Raw genomic sequence first — 27,583 nt, forward strand, 5'->3', positions numbered from 1 at the left:
AATAACCTGATGACTTTGTACAATTCTGCCTCACAAATCCAATTCACTCAAGTCAAGCTGTCATCCGCAACGTCATTGGTTCTCTCTGGAAACGAAGGATGAACAACAATTTGTGTTTCAGCTTCTTGTACAAAATGAGGATGATGATCTGTCCTTTCTACCCCACAGAGCTATGGAGAGGGTCTATGGGAAGAGAAATGGAAGCTCCTTAAGCAATCTCTAAGACAGGAACATACATACACGAACACACACACACACACACACACACACACACACACACACACACACACACAAAGAAATTCAGGGCTTTATTAGAATGGTAATTATGATGATAATGAGGTTGGGAAGCACTTACAAGTTAATCTAAGGGCCAGGAAATGTGACCTGGCTGTAGCTGAGCTAGGGTCTGCCCCTAGTCCTGATAGGGCAAGGAAATGAAGTACAGGTTAGAAGGGAGGCTCTTGTCAATATTGTTAATTCTGTGTAAAGCACCGAGATAATGAGAAATGTAGCCCCAGTTCCCTGAAATCCAGGCCAAACTACTTTATCTCTGGTTGATCTGAGGTTAACTTGACTGCTTTTTTGCATGGAAGTGAAGGCCTCTGGATTACTTAGTGGTGCCTTAGTAAACAAGTTTCATATTTCTGGCAGGAGTAGGCAGCAGATGTTGTCTATCTCTGTGGGATCATCTGAATTTGTGTGCAAAAAGGAACATCCTTACGGATCTCCCAGAACAAACTACAGAAAAATAGAGAGAGGAGGCAGTGGGGTACATTGGAGAGGGCACAAGGGCTGGGGTCAGAGACCCTGGGTAGTGAGCTCTGTCACTTGCTCTATAGGTGTGAGCTTTAGCAAGGAATTCACCCCAGGAGCCTCCATTTTCTTCTCTGTAAAAGGAGGGCATTGGACTAGGTGACCTTTCTTAGGTCCCTTATGGTTCTAAGTCTCATGCTGTATCAGAAATAAAACCCAACAGGCTGACAACACATCAAGAGCCACGGTGGTGGTGGTGGCGGTGGCGGTAGCGGCGGCGGCGGCCTGTTGTTCTACCAAATGATTCCCTCTCCATACTGTGTCATCTCCCCAGGTTTTCAGAGTGCAGATTTATTTACTAAGGGTGAAAATACTTTCTTTCTTAAGCCTAGGGGCAGTAGCTATTTCTGAAAGATGGTGATAAGGAGATAAACACATGGCCAGCATGGCTGCACCAGTACTATCCTCCAGTCAGAGACTAGGGGCTAGTTCTCTTTAGCCACAGATAGGAAATCACCAGAAAATAAGAACTTCTTCCTTTTGTTCAATGTCGGGAAAAGCTCATCTGCCTGGTAGCACTTAGATGGACACTAACGGGATGCTGAGAATGAACTGGAGCTAAAAGTTGCTATTTGTTCTAGTTAACCAGATTCCTGTCCAAGAGGCTGTTCTGATGCAAATCATTCCTTGCAGAGATTGTTGACCCTGAAGACAAGTGGGTCCAGCAGCTATCTGCAAGTCACTTAAATCTATGTGTGGTGGAATGGCCCCACCAAGCAGAACGATTAGGTCCAGTGGGGACTTTCTTGATCTGTATTCTTTTAGACTTGGAACTGGAGAGAGGCAAAGCCTAGTGGCATGAATCTGAAGCTCAGCATGCAAGACACACTGCTTTGGATTGAGAGTCGTATTCTTGTTGTATTCTTCCCCCAGGGCCATTACCTCATCCATTTTCATAGCATTTGGGGGCAGACCTTTCTGCAGATGAGGAAACTGAAATACAGACTGATGTAAAGTGACCTAGCCAAGGGTAGAGTTAACCATGTTAACTTTGTGTGCCACAGAGAGAAAAGAGTCAAAGGAGTTTTGACCTTGAAAATTAGCACTCGGACATAACTTTTGTACTGGACACCGCATCCTATATGTTAACCACGTCTGTCTAAAGTCTCTGGGGGAAAAGGAGGGTCCACAGAATAGTAGAACAAACGATGGACTTAGAGTCAGTGGAGCTGGGTCCAAATCCTCACTCAGCCCCTTAAATGCTGTGTGACTTTGGGTAATTACTTAATTTCTCTGTGCCTCAGTTGGCTTCTCTGTAAAATGAAGGCATTGGATTAGATGACCTCCAAAGTTCCTTCTTGCTCTAAACTTCTTATCCTGTATCTTTTTGGACAGACTTAGGGTTTCATGGCTTAATGATTATTATTTTCATTCAGTCATTAATCTTTTTTCAACTTGGCCTTTGTATTGTAGGATTTGTAGACATCTTACTGTCATGTGCCAAAAGTGGTATGTCAGATGCCATTAATGTGGGTGCAGGTCCCAGCTCTGTTGTTCAGAGAAGGATAAAGGGCAGCTCAGTTGGACAGAACCCTTGAATTCAGAAGTTTGTTAAGTGTGGGTCACTATTAGTGCCCTTGGCATATACCATTTGTTAGTTAAACCCAATGAAACACCGTCACTAGATCAAGCTCAAGGGAGGCCGATTTAGCTTTTTATTCCTGACAAGATGATACTCTGAAGGCCAGATGCCTGAATCAAAACCTTTCATATCCAGAAAGCCATCTTATTCTGCTTGCTGAAAGACTAACCTGAGCTCTCCTTATCTCTGTCTGGTCACTCCAAAAGTCTTTTTGAAGTTCGTGTCTCCAGGCAAAAATTCTGAGATCTGAAAGAAAAAAAAAAGTGAATGAAATATTTTTTCTGTAACGAAATGAAACACTAAGATGTTTCATATTGGAGACCCTATGATTCTGGGTGCTCCGTGACTTGCCTGATTTTGAAGTTGGAACCACCATCAGAGGTAGGTCTGATTTCCACATAAATACATTTGGACAAGGCCTTTTTTTCCTCTCTCCAGATTATAGTTTGTGTAAAGTGAAAGTTAATTATTACAGCTATAAAACTGGACTCTGCATTGCCAACTCCTCTGATGTTATGTGATTTCACAACGAAGAGAACAAGCTCTGGGATGAAAGATGATTACTCCCGCAGTGTTAGAACCAAGAGGGACCCCACAGATCATCATTTTACAGCTGAAGAAACACTGGCCCTGAGAGGGGAAATTATTTGCCAGCCACAAGAGGCATTTCTCATTAAATGTAGCAGCTTCTCCTATGTCTTTTAAGACTGAATCATAGAATATAAATGTGAGGTGAAGGATGTGTGGAAAATTCTTTTAATTTTATAACTAAGAAATTTTAAGGCACATTTTGGGAATCACAGAACTTGTGTGCATTTTAAAGATTTCACGAAATATTAGACCCATCATGACCAACACTAAAATAATAACTTTCTCTTAGCAAAGCACTTGTTCTTTTCTGTCCTAATTTTGCTGAGACCACTTATGAACTGTGATTCTTTTCAAGTTTAGGAGTAACACAAGATGACTTGTCTAAGGCAACAGACACCCACAGCAAGAGAAAGAAAAAAAAGTGTTACACCTCATCCTCGGTCTCTAGGAAGGGGAAAAAGATTTTTTTTTTTAATGTTAAGCAGGAAATCTCCATTTCTCTTTTTTAGTGTGCTATATTGCTTGCCAGATTTTAGAAACCACAAGGTAAATTAACATCTGAAAGCTATACTCATCTGTTAATAAAACTTTTTTAAATATCAGAGAGGATCTCTGAATGAAATTTTGATTTTTTTTTTAACCTCTTAAGTCAAGATAGGAGAATACAGATCTAGGAAAAAGTTGGTGGCTTTGAGCTCACTGGGGTAGATGGAGTATTTGAGATGCCCTTTAATAACATGTGGCTCCAATTTTAATAAAGAAACCACAAAAGTCAAAATGATTGACAGCTGGGACAGAAGAGAGAGCATGTATGTTATGAGAGGCCAGGGTATTGAAGGAAGAAGCTTGGAGTTTCTCAAGTTAGGTCAATGCTGTTTTACTAACTTGTTGGAATATTGAATTCCACCCCCTTTCCCCACTTTTTCTTTTTCCTTCTCAAAGAGCAGCAACCAGACATGACATCATTATCTGTTGAACACTCCTCATTTACAGGCAGCTTCAGGGCTAAGTATATTAAGTGGGGGGAATATATTAATTTTAATTATTTTGGGGAGCCAAGAATATAGAGTTGTCATTATAAGAGACACTGCTCTTCCCTTCAAGGCAGTTTTCAGACAGGACAGCATTCAGATATGCCAACTAATTAGTTATTATGAGCGGAAAAGTAAATAAAGTGCCATCTATTTCCTGACCTCTTCAAGTATGCTGATTCAGTATAGAAGTGCATCACTGGTTAAATCACAGATTTAACGAATTCACAAGGACTCTGATGAGCACGCGATGGAGAATCAGGGGGACCTGAGTTCAAATCTATGCTCAGACACTCATAAGCTACGTGACCTTGGGTAAATCATTTAACCTCTCTGTGCCTCAATTTCCTCATTTGTAAAATCGGGATAACAATAGCACCTACCTCCCAAGGTATCTGTCAAACACTTTGCTGACGTTAAAGGGCTTCATAAATACTAGCTATCATTCCTTATTGGAACATATATTGGACAAAGTGGGGAGGATGGATCCTCTTTCTAAGTGGATAGGCCTTAGAAATAAGTCATGTGATGTTTTTCTTGTAATGGAACTTGACCTGAAAACGTCCTATGTATCACAAATGTCAAGTAAACTTGATTTGAAACTACTTCAGAAGAACCGGGGAAAAGTACCAACAAACAAGCTACTCAATATGTAGGACTAACAAGTGGCTTTTTTATCTTGGGCACTGCATGTTGGGAAAGGCCAGGTCTGTGAGCAGACGAGGGCAGAACCTCTTTCCTCAAGTCCAGGTAACATTGTAAGTAGGATGACTGGCTTTGAAGGTTATGGAAAGGGAGGCACTCGGGGAAGTGAGTGCCAGGGCTTTCCCAAAGCCCCCGGGGAAGTGACCTGAAAGCAGAAGGTTGAACTCCAGGAATTCTTGTGTCTCAGGTATGAGTCAAAGGAATGAAAGGCAGCAGTATCATAACCCCAAATACTCAATCTGCTTCTCTTTCTCCATCAGTGGATGGGGAATGTGAGGTAATCTAATACTTTCCGGGGAAGTGACTGATTCATGTGTCATCTTTTCGGGGACCGCAGTTCTACACAGAGTAGGTTTTTTTTTTTAATTATTTATACAACATCCCCAAACCCTGTCTTTTGAGGAGACTTTTCGTTCCCCTGTTAATTTCAAAATGACCAGCCTGTCAACAGAAACTTGTTGCTTTCTGACCTGGGAGAGAGTCTAACTTAATCCTGCAGAGAACTCATAAAAAGGAATTACAGTACTGACATCACATTTGCTTTTATAATCACATGTTGTTATGTAATAAACACGGGATTATTTTAATTGACACTATAGGACCAAGCACAATCCTCTTATTTAACCCTAATTTTTTTTAAAAGAGTGAGAAGCCAAGCTCACAGAAGTTGACCAAGGGGGCAGCGCGAGCCTCTTTATTCCCCCTCCTCGCCCCCCAGTCCCTCGCTGGTGAGCCCCCCCACGACCCCCCCCGGACAGGCGCCTCCCCGCCCCGAGCCCCTCGGCCTCCCGGAGGCAGACTTTCCGGCAAAGTTGGCGGGGTCTGTCCGCCGGCCTACTGCCCGCCCCCCCGCTCTCGAGGGGAGGGTCTCCGGACCCCCGGGCGCGGAGCCGGGGCGCGGCACGTGCCCCGAGGGCGGAAGGAGCCGGGGACCCCCGGCAGCCCGAAGGCCGCGGAAACGCCGGCGTTTCAAAAACAACTGGTGGCGCGGCTCGGAGCGCTTGCGGCCCTGGGTGCTCGCCTCTCCGCCGGCCCCGTGCCCAGCGGGGTGTCGGGGCTGCCAGGCCGGGCCGGCGGCCCCGAGGCGGGTGGGCAGCCCCGCGGCAGCGGCCCGTGGAATCTGCCACTCCGGACGCGAGCTAGCTGCGGGGGTAGGCGTGTGGAAAGTGCTGTTGGCGGACGGCGCCGAGCCCCGGGCCGAAGCATCGAAGGCGCAGAGAGCCATAGTGCTGACGTTGGAGGCCCAGCCCTGTGAGGTTGCGCCGGGTAAGTGGCGCTCGGCCGGGGAGGGCCCGCCGGGAGGGCGGGGGAAGGGGAGGAGCCGGCCCGGGGGCGGGGCCTGCGGGCCGGCCCGGGCCGCTGATTGCTGGAGGGCGGCTGCCAATCTCCGAGAATCCCCCAGTCAGCCGGTGCCCTGGTGAGAGCCACTCAGATGTACGGTGTGTGCCCGGAGAGCAGCCCGAGACGGTCTGGAGACGGTGCAGCAGCCCGCAGCCCCAGCCAGGGAGTCCCCGCCGCTTTCAATGGAGGAGAAGCCCGGCCAGCCCCAGCCTCAGCCCCCGCCGCCGCCGCAGTCCCAGCAGCCGCCCCAGCACAGCAGCAGCAGCAACAGCAGCAGCCACAGCCACCACCACCACCCGCACCACCACCACCCCCAGCAGCAGCCCCAGCAGCAGCAGCAGCCGCCCCAGGCAGCCCCGGCGCCGCCGCCGCCGCCGCACCACCACCACCACCACCATTATTACTACTACAACCACAACCACCACCACCACCACCAGCATCACCAGCAGCCGCACCAGTACTTGCAGCATGGGCCCGACGGCAGCAGCCCCAAGGCCCAGCCCAAGCCGCTGAGACATGAGCCCAAGCACGCCCTGCAGCCGCACCAGGAAGCGCCCAAGAAGAAAACAGGTCCGGGAGCGCGGGGGTGCGGGGCCGGGAGGGGGCCCGGGGTCACGGGGCTCGGGGACACCCTCCCGCGCCGCTGCTCCCGCCCCTGCTTCCGCCTGGCGGCCGGCGTGACCTTCCCGGGCCCCCGCCCGCCCGGGCCCGCCGCCCTTCCACGCGGGGCGGGCGCCGCCGGGCCGGAGCCGGGAACGGGCCGGGACCTCCCCTCCCCCGCAGCCCCCGGCGCCGCCCGGCCCCGGCCCACCTGTGGACCCGGCGGGGCTGAGCCGGGTTGGGGGGGTGGAAGGCGGCGGGGCCGGGGCCGAGCTGCCCCCCTCTCGTCCCCATCCTCGTCCTCATCGCCCCGCCCGCCCGCTCCCCTCGCTGTCCGGGCCGGGGCTGGGGCCGGGGCCGGCGCGGCTGGAATGTTCTCCGCTCGTCGCGGGGCCGCTTCCTGTCCGCCATGTTGGGAGCCGATTCCTGTCACAGGCCCCGGGGCCCCGCGGGGGGGCCCCGCGAGCCCGGCGCGTGCCCCGCCCCCCCCTTCCCCCAGCCCCCGGTCCGGCCGCGGCCTGGCCCGGCCTAGGTCACCCGGCGGCGGCGGCGGCTCCTGCGGCCCAGGGACGGGGGCGGTTGGGGGGTCGGGCCACGCGGGGAGCGGCGGCCGCGCGGCCTCCTGCCCTGCCCGGCTCCGCCCGCGGCGTGTCCCGCGGCCTCCCTCCTCCCCCGGCGCCCGCTCGCCAGGGGCGGTGGTTGGCCGGGCCGGCGGGAGGGGGAGGTAAGCCGGGCCGGCGGCCCGGGAGGGGCGGTGGCCGGGGGGGGGGGCAGCCACGCCACGCCACTCCACGCTGCAAGTGTTCGCGCCGGGGAGCGGGCCTGCGCCGCCGGCTGTTACAACACCCGGTCCGGCGAGCGGAGCGCTGAGCTAGCGGCCGCGGCCGCGTCCCCGCCACCATCCCCGCGGCCTGGGCGGGGGCGGCTGGACCCTCCTCTTCCTCCCTCTCCCCCTCCCCCCGGGCGGCCTGCGCCTCGAACTTGGGGGCGCCCCAGCCTGTGGGCCGCGTGGGAGACGAGGCCCAGGCCCTCTGTCCGGAGAGGGCAGTTTGGGGGCGTTATTTTCTGAAAGTCCCCCAGAATCCCGACCGGAGGCGCTGCCCGAGGATGGCTCGGGGGGGGGGGGGGGGCGGCGTCGCGCTAAGGGGCGGAGGGGAGATCTTTAGGTCAAAATCTCCGAACCTCCAAATACGGTATCGGGGTGGGGGGCAACTTTTCCCTCATGTTTGAACCAGAAATCAAATTTGCCACAGCTCCCAGCCCGAGCAGGAAGAGCCCCCGGGGGGGGGGGTCAGGGGATTGAGATGGTGCCCAAAGTCCCGGGCTGGGGAGGGGGCGCCCGAGGGACGCCCGGAGCTTCATGGAAAATACTTTTTGGAGGGGTTTTCATCCTGAAGGTCGGAGGCAGTTGAGCAACTAGTAATAACTAAGTTAATCGCACTTGTGGTCTCTTTGGGAACAACAAATGAAAAATACCTAATTAAAACCGCTTAGGGAAACTCATTCTTTTAGAACTGGGCAGGTAGCCGAAAGAGTGGCCGGACTTGGCCCGGGAGGGGAGCTCACGCTCACACCGGCCCCGGATCGGCTCCCTGGCAGCCTCTGTGCCTGCGCCCGGTCCTGACGTCCCACGAGGTGTATGTCCCCTGGTGGCATTTCTGGGAGGCCGGCCATCGGGAGCCCCACAGCGGGGCCCTGCCCACCACTGGGGAGCCCACCGCGCGAAGCCTGGCAGGCGTGCTCGTGGCCAGACTTTGCAAGGTGCTGCTCGCACGTTGGCAAGGGCTCGGAGGAAGCTCGGCCCCCGGACCAGGAGGATAAAGAGCGCTGGGGCGGCCGCCGCTAGGGGGCGCCAGAGCGAGCCTCCGGGAGTGCCGGCTCTGCTGAGAGCCTGCGGGCCAAAGCGGTCCCCCAGAACCCCATCGAACCGGAGGCGGTTTGAAAGGGGAGCTCTAGGTTTCAACACGTGAGAGCCCTCCGCCAGAACCTGGCAGTGTTTACTGTTTAGACTGGACGTTCAGCTGTTTGTTCTCATTCGGTTTACAACTTTTAAGTTGTTTTAAAGTCTTAAAAAGCTCAGTCTTGAGCTGCTGGGTCTTGGCTTGAGAAAAATTGTAAAAGAGTTGTAAGGAGTCATACAATTAGGGAAAATGGCCGGGCCTCTCTGAATGTGCCTTCTGAATTTCAGAGCGATATTTCACTTTAGGTGCCTGGTGGCCCTTCACGGGTTCTTTCTGCTCTCTAAAGCAATAGTGTCTGAACTTACAGACAGTTTTAGTTACCTTTGGTCAATTTGATACGAAGCCAAAGGTGGTGGATCCAGAGTCAGGGCTAAAATCCTGCTTCTGCTCCAGGTTTGAGCCTTCGAAAATCACTTCATCTCTTTAGGTGACTTCCGAGATCTCTCAAGTTGGACTAGTTGTAACTCCAAGGCCCCTAGAGCAGCTTGTCAGCCCAGTAGGATCCATCCTAGGGGGAATCTCATGTTTTGGCCTTTGCCTAGCTTATCTTGGTTGTGTGTTTAACTGTGTCCCTTCATCTTGAGGTACACGTGATCTATTGATTACTTTTAATTGATTTGGAAAAAGTACAAACCTTTGTCTCTAAGACTCTCTTTGCACAGTGAGCTTTGTAAAGTTTTTGCCCTTGGTTCAGAATTGCACAAGACTAGAGAAGTTACAGCTGTTGAACATCTGAGTGCTTCTGATTTGAAGACTTTCAAAGTTTGCATGCCAATTTAAAAAAACAACAAATCTTTGAAACATAGAAACAAAGTTCCTCTTAAGCAACAAATCCTTTTTTATGAGATGAGATTAAGATTTTTTTTCTTAGAAAGCTGGACCCAGGAGGGACCTTGTTTGGCCTTTTTGAAGTTTTACAAAAGTAGGAATGTAGCAGTAGAAATAATTTAAGAAGTTTCTGGTCCTCTTGTACGTATGTACAATTTGGCCATAAGTTCTTAGGGTCTTCTGTAGACTGGAAGGGTAGGCCTTCTTGAGTTCAAGCCTCCACCCATTTCCCATTTTACAGATAACCAATGTGGTTTAAGTGATTCACCCTAGGCCATTATGAAAGTTGTGCCTTTTTAATGATTCTTTCTGGAAGCTATTATTAAAATACCTCACAACAATTTCAAAATTGATACTTAAGGATTGTTATTGATAGTTGCGTATCAGAGATTGGAGGATCAAATGTTCACGTCTTGTTCATGTCTTCTGAAGGGCCTTTTTTTTTCTGCGTTCCACCACCATCTTACACTTCAGAGGTTGAGGCAGTAAAGCCTTGTTGTGGAGGAGATTTTTTCTTCCCATTTGAGATGCCTTTAAACTGTTTTTTAAACACTTTCTTGGTCTCTGTGGCCTACATACAGAGGTAGCAAAAGTTCAGCTGTGTGATCTCAGAATGCTTTTACAGAGCATCTTTCCACTGAATACCTCTTACCACAAAGTTTGAAGAATGGGTGATTGTTCCAAGTTCCATGTTCACCATTGGGTGATCTCAGGAAACACCCAAAATCCCACTGTTGATAACTTAGAAAAGTTAGCTATTCCTTCCTCATCTAGCTAGCTATTGGCACCCCTTAATTAGATCTGAGGACCAACTGTGAGCAATTGTGTGTAATAGGGCTTTCATTTTAGTCTTGACAATGGACAGTTCCTGGTTTCATTACATTGGATATTCTAGTTGTAGATATCTTGTCCTTGATATAAGTTTGAGATTTTGCAGAATTACTTGGTTTTGTTTTCATCTGTAGCCCAGTTTCTTGAGTTGGAAGAATTCCATAAAAGTATTGAGGTATTTGAAAGAATAAAATAGTTTACAAGTGATAAATTATATAGAATTCTAAATTAGAGGTATCATTTCTCTATAGGATGAAAATTGCTGAAAGGAGGAACCGGCCAATTGTGGTATATTGAAAAATAGTCTTTGATAGGTTTCTCACTGTAATATTTGTAATCACTAGATAGAGTGCTATATTCTTTACTTTCTGCCTTATTTGGTGACTAAGACCTGGTATAATTCACCAGGGCACATTTCTTTTTAATTAAAGAGAATCGAAGAGTAAAAATGTAGTGTTACCATATAGATATTATTGCAATCAAAATAACTTTTTTTCTGTCTTCCTAGGCTATGGTGAACTAAATGGTAATGCTGGAGAAAGAGAAATATTAAAGAGCTTGGGCTCTGATGAAGCCTCCAACCCTATTTCGAGGGTACTTAATGGCAACCAGCAAGCTATAGACACTAATTTAAATCTGAAGCAGACTGTGAAAGCCAGTACCTTTGGGAAAGCAGGAATTAAAACCAAGAATTTCATTCAAAAAAACAGTATGGACAAAAAGAATGAGAAATCTTATGAAAGTAAGCCCAGAGACAACCAATCTATAGACAAAGCCGATGCAGTATCTATTCCAAATGGTGTTGTAACAAATAATTCTGGTTATATCACTAATGGCTACGTAGGCAGAGGGGCCGATAATGATGGCAGTGGCTCTGAGAGTGGCTACACCACCCCTAAGAAACGGAAGGCCCGGCGCAACAGTGCCAAGGGCTGCGAGAGCCTGAATTTGGTGCAAGATAAAATAATGCAGCCTGAATCCAACACCCCCAACTTCAAGCAGGGACTTGACAATTTCAAACCTGATTATAGCGAACAAAAGGGAAACCGAGGGGATGGCTCTAAGCCCATTTGGAAGTATGAAGCTGGGTCAGGTGGAGCGGGTCGTGGGAAGCCTGGAGTTGGGGACGTGCAGCGGAAAAACTCTGATGCGAAGCCTGGCGGAAGCAGCAAGAAGTTTGATGATCGACCCAAAATTAAACATGCAACAGCCGTTGCTTCCAAAGAGGATTCGTGGACCCTATTTAAACCTCCCCCAGTGTTTCCAGTGGACAATAGCAGTGCTAAAATCGTTCCTAAAATAAGTTATGCAAGCAAAGTTAAAGAAAACCTCAACAAAGCAGCTCAGAGCCCTTCAGTGTCACCCTTGTCATTGTCATCCTCGCCGTCTACTGGGGAAGCTCAGGCCCAGACCTCAAGTCGACTGTCCCAAGTTCCCATGTCTGCCATGAAGTCGGTTACTTCTGCCAGCTTTTCTAATGGTCCTGTTTTGGCAGGGACCGAGGGAAGTCTGTATTCTCCCGGGAATCAGCCACTGCTTACCACTGCTGCTAGTACTGTAACCCCCACCCCTTCTGGGACAGAAGCGATCCTCCAGGACATGAGCATCACTTCAGCAGCCGTTGAACAAATGAAGCCTAGCCTTTTTATCTACCCTTCAAATATGCAAACTGTGCTTTTAGGTGCAGCACAGGTCGATCTGCCCTCTCAGACAGAGCAGCAAAACCTGGGGGATATTTTCCAGAATCAGTGGGGTTTATCATTTATAAATGAGCCTAGTGCTGGTCCTGAGACTGTTATTGGGAAGTCAACAGATCACCAGGTGATGGAAGTGACATTTCAAGGGGAATATCCTGCCACTTTGGTTTCACAGGGTGCTGAGATAATTCCCTCAGGAACTGAACATCCTGTGTTTCCCAAGGCTTATGAATTGGATAAACGGACTAGTCCTCAAGTTCTGGGTGGCATTCTAAGGCCTGGGACTGCTAGTGAGGGTGGAGCCTTAACCGTCGAGCCCAGTCTCACAGGTGACCTGCAGAAAGCAGACATCAGTAGTCAAGGTGCTCTAGTGTTTCTCTCAAAGGACTACGAGCTAGAAAATCCTCTGGCCTCTCCCACGAACACTTTGTTAGCCTCCACCAAAGAGCAGAGGTACCAGAGAGGCCTAGAAAGGAAAGAGAGCTGGGGTTCTTTTGACCTGAGGGCTGCTATTGTATATCACACTAAAGGTAACTCATTTGTTTTGTGAAATACCTTGCTCTTATTTGGGAATCGAAGATTTTCTGATTGTACTATATATATAGTAACTGGGATGTCGCATTCTTAGGTCCTTCTTGCCAGAAATATTTTTTCTAAAACTAAGGAATATTTTTTTGCATTAAGCAACTGATGAATGTCTTAAAAAGCATGGTGCTTGCTAGAATATGGGAGCAAAAGTACAGACAGTGGTATAGGTCAGTGTGTGTGAGACTCTTGGTGGTGCTTGTTACATACACTCTCAGTTCTGTTTTGTGTTAAGTCAAGGCATATGTGGAGAGTTGAAAGACGAACAGAGAACATTTTTCCAGCCTTGCCTACATGTTGTTACTCACTTGTTTTTCAGTCATGTCCAACTCTTCATGACCCCATTTGGGGTTTTTTCAGCACAGATACTGGGGTGGTTTACTAATTCCTTCTCTAGCTCATTTTACAGGTTAAGAAACTAAATCAAACAGTGTGAAGTGATTTGCCCAAGGTCACACAGCTAGAGCTAGTTAAGTGTCTGGGGTTGGCTTTGAATTTAGGTTTTCCTAACTCCAGGCCCTGTGCTCTATCCACTGCACCACTTCACTGCACTGGGGGGCAAATGCCTTTCCCTAAATTTGTTGACAATTTTTGAGTCTTTGGAAAATGGTTAAGACTTAAATCTACTTTTCTCCCCTTTCCTAAAATGTACACATGTATTCATAGCCTGTATCATAGACCCCTGAAATTTTCATCTGGCCTACTTAATTTAAAACATTTAGGTAATGACATCTTTTTAGACAATATTAGATAGACTAAAGAATTAAAAGGGAAAATAACGAATTCAGTTGGTACTCAGCTCTACATTTTGAGAAGTTGTTTCCTGGCTCATTTTTGCATAATTTTCTGCATGATTTTGTTCTGTGTAATGTCCGTTTCTTCGAATCTGTTTTGACACTTATTACCTCTTTAATACAATTAAAGATTAGTTAATATTTTGAGGTATTAACCCCAAAGATGAATTATCTGTTTTAACCAATTCCACATACTGTTTTTTGTCAGTAGCAGAAGGCTTGGCGGTGTTGGAAACTGTCTAGAAAATTGTAGGGATTTCGAATCCGGAGAGAGGCAGGTTCATCCTTTCTTTGCCACTTTGCTGCTTCACTTAGAATCGTGGTCTCTTCCCTGAGGAAATCAGGTCTTATCCTATGTCACACGGGTAAAATGGAGAGCCTATCAAGTTGATGGGCTCACTCGCTGCCATAGAACTTTGGGTATTTTGGACATGAAAACAGTGTGAATAGAGGTCAGGGGACATAACAGCTTAATTGAAATATACTTCATAGCGATTGTTATTGTGAGATTCTGGTACATGTCTGGCATTGTTTATCGTGTGCATGTCCTAAACTGTGGGAAGTCCTGGGTTTCTTATCCATAATCCAGAAGAAGGTGAAAATCATACCAGCTGCCCTTTTTCTGTCAGTAGCCTGTTAGAGGAAGCGCTTGGGATGGAAGAGAGGGTAGAACTCTGGTGAAAGTTTAGAATCAGAACCATCAGAATTAACTGCCCTTCTGTTCCTCCACTGACCTGTCCTGGAAGATAATAAGAAATAGGATGGGTGTGTGTGATTGGCCTAACTTTCAGAAGAAAAGGGCCCACATCAGTTCTTGCTGAGGCTATATCTCAGGGTGTTTAGAAACAAGAAATCTTTTTTTAACCTGTTCATAATATGGTATTGCTGTGGCCATCCATGCTTATTACTAATGCCAAGATGTAGTTCACTGCTGCAAAGGATCCTGGGCATGTTATCCTGCCCCTTTTTGTGAACATTTATAAGATATCCTTAGAGACCTTTAATTAAGGGATGCTTGTAGTGTTCTTCAGAAAGCAGCAACAGATGAATTAAAGGTGATATAATATTGGTTGCAAGTATCCGGTTGAATAGGTTTTTCATTCTCTCTAAAGGCTTAGGTTTTATTGACCATTAGATTTGTTTTTGTTTTTTTTTTTATTCTGGGGATAAATCTTCCCTGGGGCAGGATTGTGAGTTGTACACTGTTGTGGATTTGTGTAGAGCTGTCTGAGGTGCGGAATCTTCCTCCCTGTCTCCCTGACCTTTTGAGTGGGCCTAGGACAGCCTGTCTAGAGGAAACTAAAAGGAACAAGCTCACGTGGAATGAAGAGGATTTTGGTGCATTGACTTTTAGGAAAGTGTCCTAAGAATGCTCGACATTTTAATAACTGCACCCTCTGAGGCAGTGTTAGACTCACTTTAAGTTATCCAGAGTTGAGTCTGACATAAATAAGAATGGTCATGGTGATAAGTTCTTGGTCAGTACTGAAAAGTAATTTGACTTTTTTGTTTGTGTGCCTCCGCTTGTAAATTAGTTTAGCATCCTCACCCCAGGACTGAATGACCACCATGCATATGTACAAGCTCCAACAGCTTAAGAATAGCATTGTTATTTTATGATTAATCACTTCTCCTTCCTGCCTGCCATCAGCAGGATGTAAATCAGCACAATATTTGGCTCCTTTCTTCCCGACCTCGTCCACATCCTCTGACCTCCTTGTAGCTTCTCTTTCTGCTGTCTCCTGCCCCTAACCCCAGCCCCACCCCAGTCCTCCTCACTGTCCAGGCCCTTCAACCTCCTCTGCATTTCTGTAGTGTGCAGCTCGTGGATATATACCTTGTCCTGGTCCTCTAACTCTCGGTTATAACCTTTCTGTCTCTGGTGCCCAACACTAGTAGACAAGGGGAATATAATCTTAACTGCTTTTATTCAGTCAAAAAATATTGGACTCTGGTCGTAGGTCTTGGTGGAGGATGTAGAAACGAGTCCTGAAGCTTTGCTCCTGGCCCTTAGCTTCATGAGAACCTCCATCTTCCCCCAGATCCTCACCTGCCATTCTTGATGTCCATTCTTATGCTTGAAATAGAAGTAGTCATGGTTCCAAGTAGTTGTAGAAGTTGTATAGATGACTTGAGGAATAGAAATGAACAGGCATTTATTTATTAAATATCTGCCGTGTGCCAGATGCTGGGCTAGGTGCTGGAGCCCAAAGGCCACAGTTTGGAGCTCAGGTAAAGTCCTTTGAGGATTGAGAAGGGATCCGTGAAGGCAGTGCTGTCAGAGCTAGGCCACACTTTGTCAGCTCGTCTGAGGTACAGAGCCAGGGAGCAGGTGTTTGGTGCTGTGCGGACAGTTCCAGGTGCACTTCTGAATTCCTTTTCGTGCTGACTGACTGATTCTGGCAGCCTCGCAGCTCACTGAAGTTTGATTGTTTCAGATCTTTCCTCAAGACGTGGGCATACAACATTGGTTGTGAGTTTCATTCACAGTTTGCCCTGTGAGTTTTAGACTTGCTCTTTTGAGTGTCATTGACTGGCTGAATGAGTTAAACTATCAAGATGTTTCAGCATCTCTTGCAGTTCCTTCAGTTTGTCAGATTGTTTCATACTAAAATTCTTTCAGTCATTTTCAATCACAGTGATGATGAAGGAAAACTTTGATTACGTATCTTCTGCTATTTTCTTTGAAGTAGAATCTCCTTGGAGTTTTCCTTGAGTGTTCTTTTGCAGGTTGCCCTCTGACCAGTAAGGAGAGGGGGGAAGAAGAGGAATTGTCATTCATTAAGTAGAAAAGTGTTTAGTTTTTGGAAACTCAGGTTATCAAGTGAGTAGAGTAATTCTTAGAATACCGGTGTAAGGTATGCTGTGGGTAGAAGTGCAAATGAAGTCAGGAACATCTCATGTCTCCTAAAATACAGGGTTTCCACTGCGTTTCAGAGAACTGATCCCAGTTGACTTTGAGGTGGACCAGACCTTTTATTCCCATTTTGGGGAGCATGTGGGATGTAGAACAGGCTCTATAGTTATGAAACATTAACAAACTGAAAAAAAGAGTATACAGTATAACCTAAAGACTGCATTAAGCAGTGTGCTGTTTGGTCTAGCAAGTTGTAGAATAGAAGAATTCTGGGAATTGATGATATGGATAAGGGACGGAAGAGTCCTGGTGTATGTCAGTGCCCAGAGTTTTGTATCTTGTCACTTTCTTTTTGGTTTCTCCATGGAATGTTGATTTGTCCTTTTCCAGCCATCTCCTTTTCGCCTGTTTGTTCATAGGAAGTGCAGGAGGCACTCTCAGCTCCTTGAGACAGGTGGGACCACTGAGCAGGCCTCATAGATGAGGCAGGGAGATCTACGTTGGAGGAGGCAGGTCGTTGCACTGGTCATCTTGACCCTGGCAGGCTTGGTGTGGAAAATGGAAGGAACATTTTCTTTTTTCATCCATTTCTGTGCTTTTAGGCCAGGCCCTGAAGCCTAAGAATTAACAACATTGTAAAACAAATCATTAGATTGTTTTTGTGCATCTTTTTTTGTCCTCAGAAGAAGCCATTATTCAGATTTATTTCTCTTTTTTTTTTATTCTACCAAGCTGGGACAATGTCATCTTTTGGTATTAAAGTTAAAAATCAACTTCTTTTCTTTGACGTGGCCCTTGTTCCAAGTTCGTAGCTTTGTCTTGGGGAGAATTGAGACTCTATCCTGAATCACTGCTTTTACTTGGCCTTGCGCTATTGCTCATTCTTTCGGATAGTAAATGGGAAGGTCTGCTGGTGAGAGTTAAATGTTAGTTCTCAATAGATCCCAAAGCATTTGTCTTCACTGTATACAAATTGGTTTAATTAAGTTATTATGCAAGTTGGCATCAATGTATTTTGAGCTTTTTTTTACAAGTGACAACACATTTGTCAAGTGTCATTGCACAGTGTATTTTGTAAGTGAATTCTAGGTTTACTTGCCCCTGTGAGCACCAGTATTTTTCTTTCAACCATTAAATAATGATCTGAATATTAAACCTTTTATTGATAACTGAAAGTCAGCTTTAGGAATAGGGGCTGCTGAAGTCTATAAGACTGCCTTCAAACATTTACTGCCTGCCAGACTTGAGTTTTCTGTCTGGTTTTTGTAGTTTTTCTGTCTACTGCCACGGACAAGCTTTTAACTTCCTGCTGCTGTTGAACTCCTGTAATTTGTCAGGCAAGTTTGTTACTTGCTATCTTTTGAGGACTAGGAAACCTGACAACTATTAAAGACCTGTTAGAATTGCTTAAAATAAGCATAATAGGTTTCTTAACTACATTGTTGAGGTTATCGGATGAATGAGCTCTTAAAATGTAGCTAAGGCAGCTTCTCTGAAGCTTTGTTGGGAGTGCTTTATTATTGTACGTTAGTTTGATTAATACAAACTGGAAAATTTGGCAGCTGTTTTTCTGCCTGCCTGCATCATGGCCACACTATGGTCCTAATCCTGTGGTCACAAGAATTTTGAATTCTTGAAAGCTGACTCTGACTGCTTCCTACAGGGAGATAAAATGTGAAAGAGTGATCTGCTGGTTTCCTCTAATTCAACAGCTATTTATCATATACATACTACCTCTATTTAAGGCCTTCTTAGAGATCTGGAGACTTGGCCCTCAAAGAGCTCATGTCCCACATCTGTACTTTTAAATTTTCTTTCAAAAGTTTCCCTGCAAGAATTTAGTTACAGTAGACATCAGTTTTTTTTTTAAGGGGGAAGCAGGGCAGTCACAGGATCACATTCTGTGATTCTGAATAACAAATTTCAAATTAGTGGAGTCTGTATTAATGAGAACTAATTTAAAGTGTAAATCCTTGAGGGAGTGAAAGCAGCCCAGAAATTAAAGGGGCCAGTGTGTGAGAGAATGCCATTCTTTTCCATTGCCACCATACCACTAGTGGGGGTCCTTTTAAACCTTAGGAAGGCTATTTAGTTATGACAGTACTTGATTGAGTAGCCCAAGGAAGCTAGTGCTACAGAGAAAACCCATTTGGCTGCTTGAATTTATTTCTCTTAATGGTACATAAAGAGAAGGGGGGAGGACTGCCACCTCCCAAGCCAAACAAAAAAACTCCCCTTTTTCTTTTTGGAGAGTAATTGCTTTCTGTAGTAATAAAGGCTAATCAAGGGAAATATTTACCTTTCTGTTGCAAGCATTCAAACAAAATTGGCCTATGATAACTATTTTTCACATGATTAAGTAGTATAAGGCTTCTGGAAGTCAGTGTTGAATGACTTAATGAGCACACATCTGTAGATTAATACATGGAGCTGTAAATTGCAGCTGGTCTGAGAGTAGGACTGGGAAAAATTTGGGGGCTGCTGATAGAGGAAACAAGCTACTAGTCACAGAAACTACAGTGACAAAGAGGGGGATCTCATTAATTAGTGTCTTCTTTCAGTTAATACTGATTTATTGCTTGGCTAAAAGTTGGACTGGCACTGAGTTAATTTCTTAGCTGGAGGCTGTCAAATCTGGGACCTTCATTAGTATTCCAGAATGCAAATTATAGGCCGTGCTTGCTTTCTTACTGGTGATTTAATTGCTCGTAGGTGGGTTTAGCTGGCCTCATACTTTAAAGGAGTACTTTTTCCTCAGAGGGAATACAAGGAAAATCCTCATTAACTAACTCTCAGGAACCAAGTTTGGTTGTAGTCAAATTTTGTTATATACTAGGAGAAATCTGCCTGCTCGACTTATGGAAAGTGATTCATTGGAATGGTTTGATTTGTGTGATTATTGAAATGTGGAAGATGGCTAACTACACATAGCTCCACTCCACCGTGCACCCTTTCAGGGATGCATTTTTTTTTGTTTTTTAGGGGAGAAGGCAGAGCAGTTGGGGTTAAGTGACTTGCCCAAGGTCACACAGCTAGTGTGTCAAGTGTCTGAGGCCGGATTTGAACACAGGTCCTCCTGACTCCAGGGCCAGTGCTGTACTCACTGTACCACCTAGCTGCCCCTCAGGGACATATTTGTACTGCAAAAAGGGAGGATGAAATGGTCTGGAATCAAAGAAATTGTTGATTGTACAGGATAATATCTTGTGGTTGGATTGTGGTCAGTCAGAGCTATCTCTTGGCCTATAACTATTGGTTCTCCTCTGGCATAAAGAAAAATACAAGTATCTATTATGTTAATGAAGAGGATGTCCAGCAACACTTGGTCAGAAGTTTTATCCAAAGGCCCAACATTTATGGGTAGTGTGTTGCTTATATTATAGGGCTCTCTTCCCCCTTCCAAGTGGAGTATCCAACTAGTAGTTGGTTGCTTTTGCCTCTCTGGGAATGGTTCTCTGCCCAGAGACCAAAGACCACATGAAGTCTCATCATCTCTACTCCTAGTTTTGACTAAACCCTGTAATTCTTAGGAATAGGGTCTTTGGCAAAGTCACATCCAGGACCTACCCTATCCTTGTGGCAGGGCAAGTGCTTGGTGGGTCCTGGAGATAAAAGACAAAAATGAAACATCTCTTCCATTCACAGGGGGAAGGAGAGGTACAATTTGCAGCATGTATGTAGCTAGGCAAATGAAGTAGCATCTGCAAGGAGAGAGAGCACATGAAGTTGAGAGAATCAGGAAAGGGATCTAGAGATTCTAAGAGATTGAGATGGTGGTAGAGAATGTCTGTAGATAGGTGGGAGCCAGATACTGGAGAGCTTTAAGTGTCTGACTGAAGATTTTGTATTTTAACTTATAGGTGGTAGGGAGCCCGTGAAGTAACCTGATCAGACCTGTATCTTAGAACTGTTGGTTTGGGAACGATGTGGAGAATGGATTAGAGAAGAAAGAGTTTGGAATCAAGATGCTCAGAGCAGGCTCCAAGGGCCTGAAGTAGGTGCCTGTGTAAAGTGAAGAAGGGGCTGGCTGTGAGTGAGAAAGGTTGAGGTAGAATTGACAAGACTTTGCAACTGGTTGGATATGGGAGTGAAAGAAAGGGAAGGGAATCCAAAAAAATGACTCTCTAGGCTTGTGAGCTTGGGGAGTTGGGTGGGTTTTGTTGAGTTTGAGATGTCAGTGGGATTATGCAGATGGAAATGTCTAATATCTGTTGGCAATGCCAGTGATATGAAATTAAAAGTTGGGAGAGAGATTAGGACTGGATACAAAAATGTGGCAGTCCTCTGCCGAGGTTATTGAACCCATGGAATTTTATGATCATCAGTTAGGAGGGTAACCATCGAAAACAAAGAAAGACCTTTGGATTTAGCTAGTAAGAGAAGTTAGATAATATTGGAGAGAGCAATTTCAGGGTAGAGATGGGGATGAGACACTAGAATGCAAAGGATTAAGGAGTGTGAGAGGTAAAGAAAAGGCTGCGTTGATTTGTCAGTGACTGACCCTTTCTAGGAGTTTGGTTATGAAAGGGAAGAGATGTAGGATGATAACTTGAGATGTCAGAATCAAGTAAAGATTTTTTTTTTTGAGGATGGGGCAAGCAGATCAAGCAGAGAGGTTGTTGGCCTTGGCAGGGCGGACTGTTTGAATAATTGTAGATAAAAATCTTCACTGGGATGTGTTTTTTTTTTCCTTTTTAAAAATGTGTTCCTTACTTATAGCATTCTTTAAGAATTTTTGAGTTCCATATTCTCTGAAAAGGTAAGAAAAATAAAGTGAAAAATTCTACTTCAATTGCCATCAGTTCATCAGCTGTCTCTCTGGAGGTGGATAGTATTTTTTATTATGAACCCTTTGGAAATGGGCTAGAAGACTTTGCAATTGTTTGTATTATTAATCAGAGTAGCTGAGTCTTTCACACTGGGTCATCATTATAATATTGCAGTCACTATGTACAATGATCTCTTAGTTCTGCTCACTTCACTCTGCATTAATTCATATGGGTCTTCCCAGATTTTACCAAAACCACTCCCCTCCTCATTTCTTATAGCACAGCGATATTCCATGTGATGTTTATTTTTCCTACTGAATTATCTGGATAATCTTACATCTGTTTTGTTTAGGCACTCTGTATTGTGAAACATGTAGTTCCTCTTTTTCCTCTTAGGTTGTAATTTCTTATAAAACTTATGAAATGCTACAAAATTTTAGTGCAGATAAACCCCCTGTCTTACTTAGAAATGCTTGGTGTATCTAGTTAGGATTAGTCTATGGTTTTGAAGCCACTTGACATTGATTTACTGGGTAGAGATCTTCACAAAATCTACCCAAGAAAAAGGGCATTACATTCTGCAGAGGGAGAAGAAACTTTTCATCTGTCAGGACCAACCTCTGGCTTAATATTTAAATACTTTTTATTCTGTCCTTAGCAGCTGGAAAGTGTGTTACAATTTATTTTGTAGCATTTTCCCTTCAATTAATCTTGTATAGGGCTTCCTTTCATGCTTACCCTAGCTCTAAAATTCTGTGAAAGTAAATCCATGGTATATGAAGATACTGGATTACCCTGTGTTTAATAAACACTTGTCCACTGACATTGAGGCCTTGCAGATTAAGCATATTATTTCAGAGAACAGGTTATTAGGAAGTGGAGAGTTTCACTGATGGTGAAATGCTTTTATATTTGCATAGCCCATGTTAAGAAAAACAGACTTACTGCCCTACCGTAAAAGAGCTAGCTGCATTGTAATTAGTGTACTTTTTCTGTCATGACTATCTACCAGGTATACTTGTTTTTATACTGATGAGCTATGGAGATTAATATCGGTCATTATTTTTAACAGGCTTTAGCAGAATTATTCCAAACAGCTTGGTCCTCGGACTTAAAAAGTTAGGTTATAATTAAGCATCTGATTAAAGCAAAAGTTACTTTTCCTCGTGTTAATTTTTTTGGATGACTTGTTTTTCCATCGTACTGATTTCTGAAAACTCTACCCACTCCCCCACCCCAGTCTTCTCTTATAATAAATATTGGGGTGAGGGGAATAGTTTCATAAAACTAACCCAAACCTCAAGCTCACCTGGCAATTATACGGCATGTGGTGCCCATCCATTGGCTTCTTGCTTGCAAAGAAAGCAGAGAGGTGTGTTTTCTCAGCTCTTCTTGGGGCTAAGTGTGGTCATTCTAAGCTGCAAGCTAGTTGTCAGCAGTAGGGGGAGGGTGTGTATCCTGGTTCTACTTACTTCACTCAAGCAAGTTATACCTTTTTCATAGAATCATTTGGTCATCTTGATTCTTTTGTCTATCAGATATTTATTTTAGAAGATTGGCTTCTTTGATGGTCTTGCAGTATTTCTCAAATGGCTGTTGGCTGTGTTATTCCATAAAAATGAATTTATGTCAGATGATCCACAGCTTATTCTATTCTTGTGCTGTATATTGTGCTGCTGGGGTTTTTCAGTGATAAACTGTGACAGGCAACCGGCTCATAGACAGCATGCTTCACTAGATCCTGAATACAAAGAAAAAAAAATCTGTTGCAGTAGTTTAATTTCAGTTAAAAAATAGCTGTTTCCCAAAATCAACACTAAGTACTTAAGGCAGTGATAGCCAGGACACTGCCACCCCTACCCCCACCCCCAGGCCATTCTGAGCTCCAGGGTTCCTTCCTTCTCTGCATCCCAGAGCTTTCTAGCATGTCTAAAAAAGGTTATTCACATCATCTTAAGGAAAAAAAAATAATGGTCTAAGTCTTAACATTAAAATCAGAAAGCATTGCTGTTCTGGATCTTGGGAGCATTCAGTAATACCATTTTTCTTGTTTTTGCAGAAATGGAATCTATTTGGAATTTGCAGAAGCAAGGTGAGTCCCAAGGATTATACTGAGTGGAAATGACCAATACCAATAGTATTGGGGGGGGAGGGGAGGGGAGTGCCCATGGCTGCCATGGGGCTGCCAGCTCTTGGCATTGACTGACTGACAGACACTCTCTAGGGAGGGCAGTGTTGGAGGATCCAAGAAAACTGAACCCTTGGGCATTGGAGTTCATGGTCCCAGAAACGATTAGCAAAACCTTAGTGGATCTCTTAGCTTCAGACTAATGAAAGAATCAAGGGGCATGATCAAATAGTGCTTTTTCCACCATTTCCTTTCTGCTCTTTCATGTCTATGGAAAGAAATGCTAAGACCTGAAATATCCAGAAAGGGAAGCAGGAGGCTAGAGGCTCTAATCCACGTATGGTTAGTACTTGAATACAAACTTGGTATTTATAAAAGTATAATTTCTTGACTATATTTCCTGAGAATAATGTGGTGTTTTTTTTTTTTTAAACATCAATCTAGTTTTTCTTCTTGGGCCCTGAAACTTGGTGTATATTGAGGTTCTTTCAAAAGCTAAATTCAATATAATGCAAATGTAACATTTTACTTTTGTGTGTCTCCTTCCCAAATATTAGTGAACTGTATGATAGTGAACTATCTTGAAAGTAAAGTTAAATTTATGAGAATCCATGTCACATCCAAACACATTGACAAATGCACTGAATTTTGAGTACCTTTTGGCTACTATTAACTATTTCAGGCTAAAGTATTGAAGACATTCTAAGAACAATTTCTAAAATACCTAAAATTAGACATACTAGAAAAGACTTTCCAACTTCCTCCTTTACAGGTGAGGCAGCTAAGCTCCATACATGTTAAATGATTTGTTCAAGGGCACCTACCTTGGGGGCGACAGAATCTGAGGATGCTGACAGTCCAGTGTTCTCCTTAGAAAACCAGGGCTTAGCGGTGTTGGATGGAGTACATTAAAGGTTAGGTTCAGGTTCTTTTAGTCAAAAATAAATGAATGTTTGTAGAAGCAAAACTTGGGCAGAAAGCTCTCATATCCTTGCTGCCATTACCCAGAGTTCCCATGGGTGCCCAATATTCCCTTCCTTGCGTTTAATCTTTTCTTACTTCCCTTCTTCCTACTGGCTTATTCTCCTTCTCATCCCATAATTTGTATTGAGACTAGACTCTACCCTGCCTTCCCAAGTCACAGTTAGCTCATTTGAAAAGTTCCTGGTATTTAAAGGAAGTGCTAATGAGAGGCCAAAAGAGCTCCCTCCTCTGTGTTCTCTCGAGTTCCTAGGTACCACAAGTACATTAGGAGATACTTCCAGAGACTAATTACTATTTTGGCCTTGTATAAATTAAGTAAAATAATGCAAACTAGTACAAACCAGATTGATATCAAATATCTTGTTAATTCTTTTTAATATTCCCAAAATATTTTATTCTCTCCCCTTCTCCATTAGATGATACCTGAACCAACTGAGTGTAGGAGTTCCTCTCTGTGTTCATTTATCCTCATTTCTACTGTTACTGTTGACACAAAAAATTAAGATGTATGTGAAACTGCACTCAATAGATCTTCTCCTTAGAGAGAAGCACATATCGTGTCGTTAAGTGAGTGCTAATTTTTCTTGTAGTTGAGCCAAATCTATTTGCCAGGTGGTTAGGGGACAGTGGTTTAATTGGAAAAAGCTTTTTATAAGTCAAGCATGTTCACAACTCATACCAACTTAGGAACCTCTGATTTTCTTCTCACCTACCCCTAGAGTAGACCCAAATATTGGCTCTGGAATGAATGTGGATTCTCATGAGTTCATTTTCATCTTTATCATCATTACTTAGGCATCTGTGATAATCGTGTCCTGTGCTTATATTTTGAAGCTCAAATATGTTTTTAAAATATCAATTTGTAAAAGATAAGTACAATTGGGGCCTGCCTGATTCCTCAAAAACTAAGGCTCTCTGAAGATGGGATCAGGGGCTTTTGTAGAAAAAGATTGCCTGAGGGTTGGACAAGCATATACATACTACGTGGATATTTTTATTATTCCGTGTTTCCAACCCAAGAGACAACATACTCTTAGGGTTTTTTTGTGTGTTGCCATGGATTAAGAGGAAACGGAAACGATGTATGATCTGAAAGAACTAAAAGTTCTGCCAAACTTATCTTTAGATACATATGTATATGTATCTCTTTATTTTGGTGTAGTATACCCACAGTGATCAAATTAAACTTAATTTGCATCTATCTGTATGGACTCTTGAGTATACTGTTGGGGTTGCATCGGAACGCAAAGGAATTGACATATCATAGCAGAGAGGCCAGTAAGTGGATTGTGATGGTTACACATGAGAGAATTTTTAGCAACAGTTTAAGAAACAGGTGTTTCTTTTTTGCAGGGGGGGGGGGGGCCGTATTTGAAGTGGCATTTCACCTTTTTTTCCCTCCCACAGATCCCCAAAGGATAATCACTTATGATGAAGCCATGGATAGTCCAGATCAATGAAGGCAGCAGGACAGACAGACAGGCTGCCTGTTTGTCACCTTTCTGCAGCATTAGAGCCGCTCATGGGGGACACAAGGCTTTGATGCTCCTTCTAGATCTTCAGTGCAGCAGAGGAACCATAAGTAGAATCACAGGATAATATATACAAATATATATATAGTTATTTAAAAAAAAAAGAGGCAACTGAAAGTAATTAGACTTCTTAAGGAATCAGAAAATTTATTTCAAGAGACTACACATGGTTATTTAATCTCCGGTACTGAGTAGATTTTTTTTTCCTTTTTGTTAGTTTTTGTTTTGTTTTAAAGAGTGAATGCAAGTGATTAATGAATACAGACTCAATACACAAGCGTGGTTCCAAAGTTCCTGCTGTCATCAACTTGGGCAACCAATGACCCACTGGAGAGGCAATTCTGTGGCTAGTGATACGCTAATCACAGGGAACCCAGAATGATTCAACATTTTTCCCCGATCCTTCAGTCTTTTTGTTTTACTTTGAACCTTACGAGAATGCTGGATAGAAAAGCCTTGAAGTTTGCAGGGTTGCCTTTTCCAGAAAATGGTTTGCATGTCTTGCCCGGAGTAAAACAGCCTGTGGGGTGCTGGGGAAATTGTCATCTTTGGGGGGTGGGAGGGGGATGGAAACCCTACAATTCTGGAATGTTAGCTGGTGCACAGTTGACTTGGCTTCGGTGACACGTTGGACTTTTACGACTGAAGAATTCATAGGAGTGTCATTTTAAGACAAGTTGCAGAACAAGTGATCGGTTCAGTCATTTAACATACAAAAACACTGTTCCCACATTTTTATCAAACTGTAAGTGGGAGCAAAAATATACCCTGCTTTTCAACTGTAGGTGCTCCAGACTTGCTCTGTCTAACACTAAATGTGCTGGGGGTTTTCCTTGTTTTTCATCAAAAATCTTAAGAAAAACATGTTTATGTTCCTATCTTGCAAACTCCTTACCCCTTAATTTTTTTTTCTTAAGTCATTTTTAAAAAGAAAAGAAAAAGGGAAAAAAAGCCTATGAGAACTAAGATGTTTCTATATTTGTTTCTAGCCAGTGGGGAAGAAATAAACCTCACCCCTGGAAGGTGCCCTTTTCTGTTTTCCTGCAATCTGTGTACTTCTGAGCTATTTGCTTCTAATTATCTCTCTATTAAATATATTTTATTAGTAGAGCAAAATTTTTTAAAGGAATGGAATGTGAAAATCTGGGAAGACCTTTATGGCAGAGAGAGCATAAGCCCTGGCTCCCCATCACAGCCATCCTGTGCACTGCAGCTTGTGTGTAGCACGCTGAAACGGTTTTTGCTTTTTTTTTTTTTTTTTTGCCTAGGTTGGGGGAGGGGGGGTGGGATTCAAAATCAAGGGTCCAATATGAGATAAGCCAGATGTTAGTGGCAAAATAAATTCACTGACCTGTTGAACCATCACAGGTACTGGAATTTAAAGGAAAAAAAAAAGCACCCACACTTAAAATACAGGTTAAATAGCTGGGCATTTAGATGGAAAGGTATTTTCTATTAAGATTAGATTGGATCCTATGGGGCATTAGGGGATAAAGTAACTTGCCTTGCTGAACCCCTTTTGTTTAGGTGTGTCCAGTGTTTTGAGATTGTAGCATTGATGGGTTGTCTGGTTTTGTTAATTATTTAAGGCTTTTATTAAGGTAGTTCCTGAAAGAAGCTGTTGGATTCAACATAGGATAGAGAAACTAAATATCTTTAAAAGTCTGCTGGTTTCTGCCCTGCTTAGATTTTAAAATTATAAGCATGGATTGCCAACTCCATTTTATGTAAACAAGCTTTTTATACATAATATATATATTAAAAAAAATAACTTATTGTATCAGTCCAGGTTCAGAAACTTGTGGTTGGCCAGTTCCAGAATAGTTTCATTTCACCTGTAAACTGTATCACCTTTACAAATGTTGTAATTTTGAAATGTATAATATGTTTACAGATGTGCCCTGCATCTAGTCTGCCTGTGTTCCTATTTTAATTCTGTTGAGTCTCCTGCCTG

General features: G+C 44.2%; 1 protein-coding gene and 1 long non-coding RNA gene across 2 annotated transcripts; one reads left to right on the forward strand and one right to left on the reverse strand.

The window, feature by feature from the left end:
- Window positions 1–72: 72 nt before the first annotated feature.
- On the reverse strand, window positions 73–7,079 carry LOC118858216. Its single transcript, XR_005010926.1, has 3 exons — window positions 6,875–7,079; window positions 2,565–2,641; window positions 73–183 (listed from the first exon to the last, which is right to left on the reverse strand). It is a non-coding gene; the product is annotated as an uncharacterized LOC118858216 (long non-coding RNA).
- NUFIP2 (nuclear FMR1 interacting protein 2) lies at window positions 6,155–26,883 on the forward strand. Its single transcript, XM_036768703.1, has 4 exons — window positions 6,155–6,633; window positions 10,792–12,510; window positions 23,045–23,077; window positions 25,505–26,883. The coding sequence occupies exons 1-4, from the start codon at window positions 6,246–6,248 to the stop codon at window positions 25,555–25,557; spliced, it is 2,193 nt and encodes a 730-aa protein (XP_036624598.1). The 5' UTR covers window positions 6,155–6,245; the 3' UTR covers window positions 25,558–26,883.
- The last annotated feature ends 700 nt before the right edge of the window (window positions 26,884–27,583 follow it).

This window comes from Trichosurus vulpecula, chromosome 7, assembly GCF_011100635.1.
Source record: "Trichosurus vulpecula isolate mTriVul1 chromosome 7, mTriVul1.pri, whole genome shotgun sequence".
Classification (NCBI taxonomy): domain Eukaryota; kingdom Metazoa; phylum Chordata; class Mammalia; order Diprotodontia; family Phalangeridae; genus Trichosurus; species Trichosurus vulpecula.

Excerpts from the sequence above, each read along its gene's own strand:
- NUFIP2 (XM_036768703.1), top strand. The coding sequence starts at position 6,246 with ATGGAGGAGAAGCCCGGCCAGCCCCAGCCTCAGCCCCCGCCGCCGCCG. Across the intron at positions 12,511-23,044 it reads TATTGTATATCACACTAAAG|AAATGGAATCTATTTGGAAT; the intron begins GTAACTCATTTG and ends TTGTTTTTGCAG. Across the intron at positions 23,078-25,504 it reads TTGGAATTTGCAGAAGCAAG|ATCCCCAAAGGATAATCACT; the intron begins GTGAGTCCCAAG and ends TCCCTCCCACAG.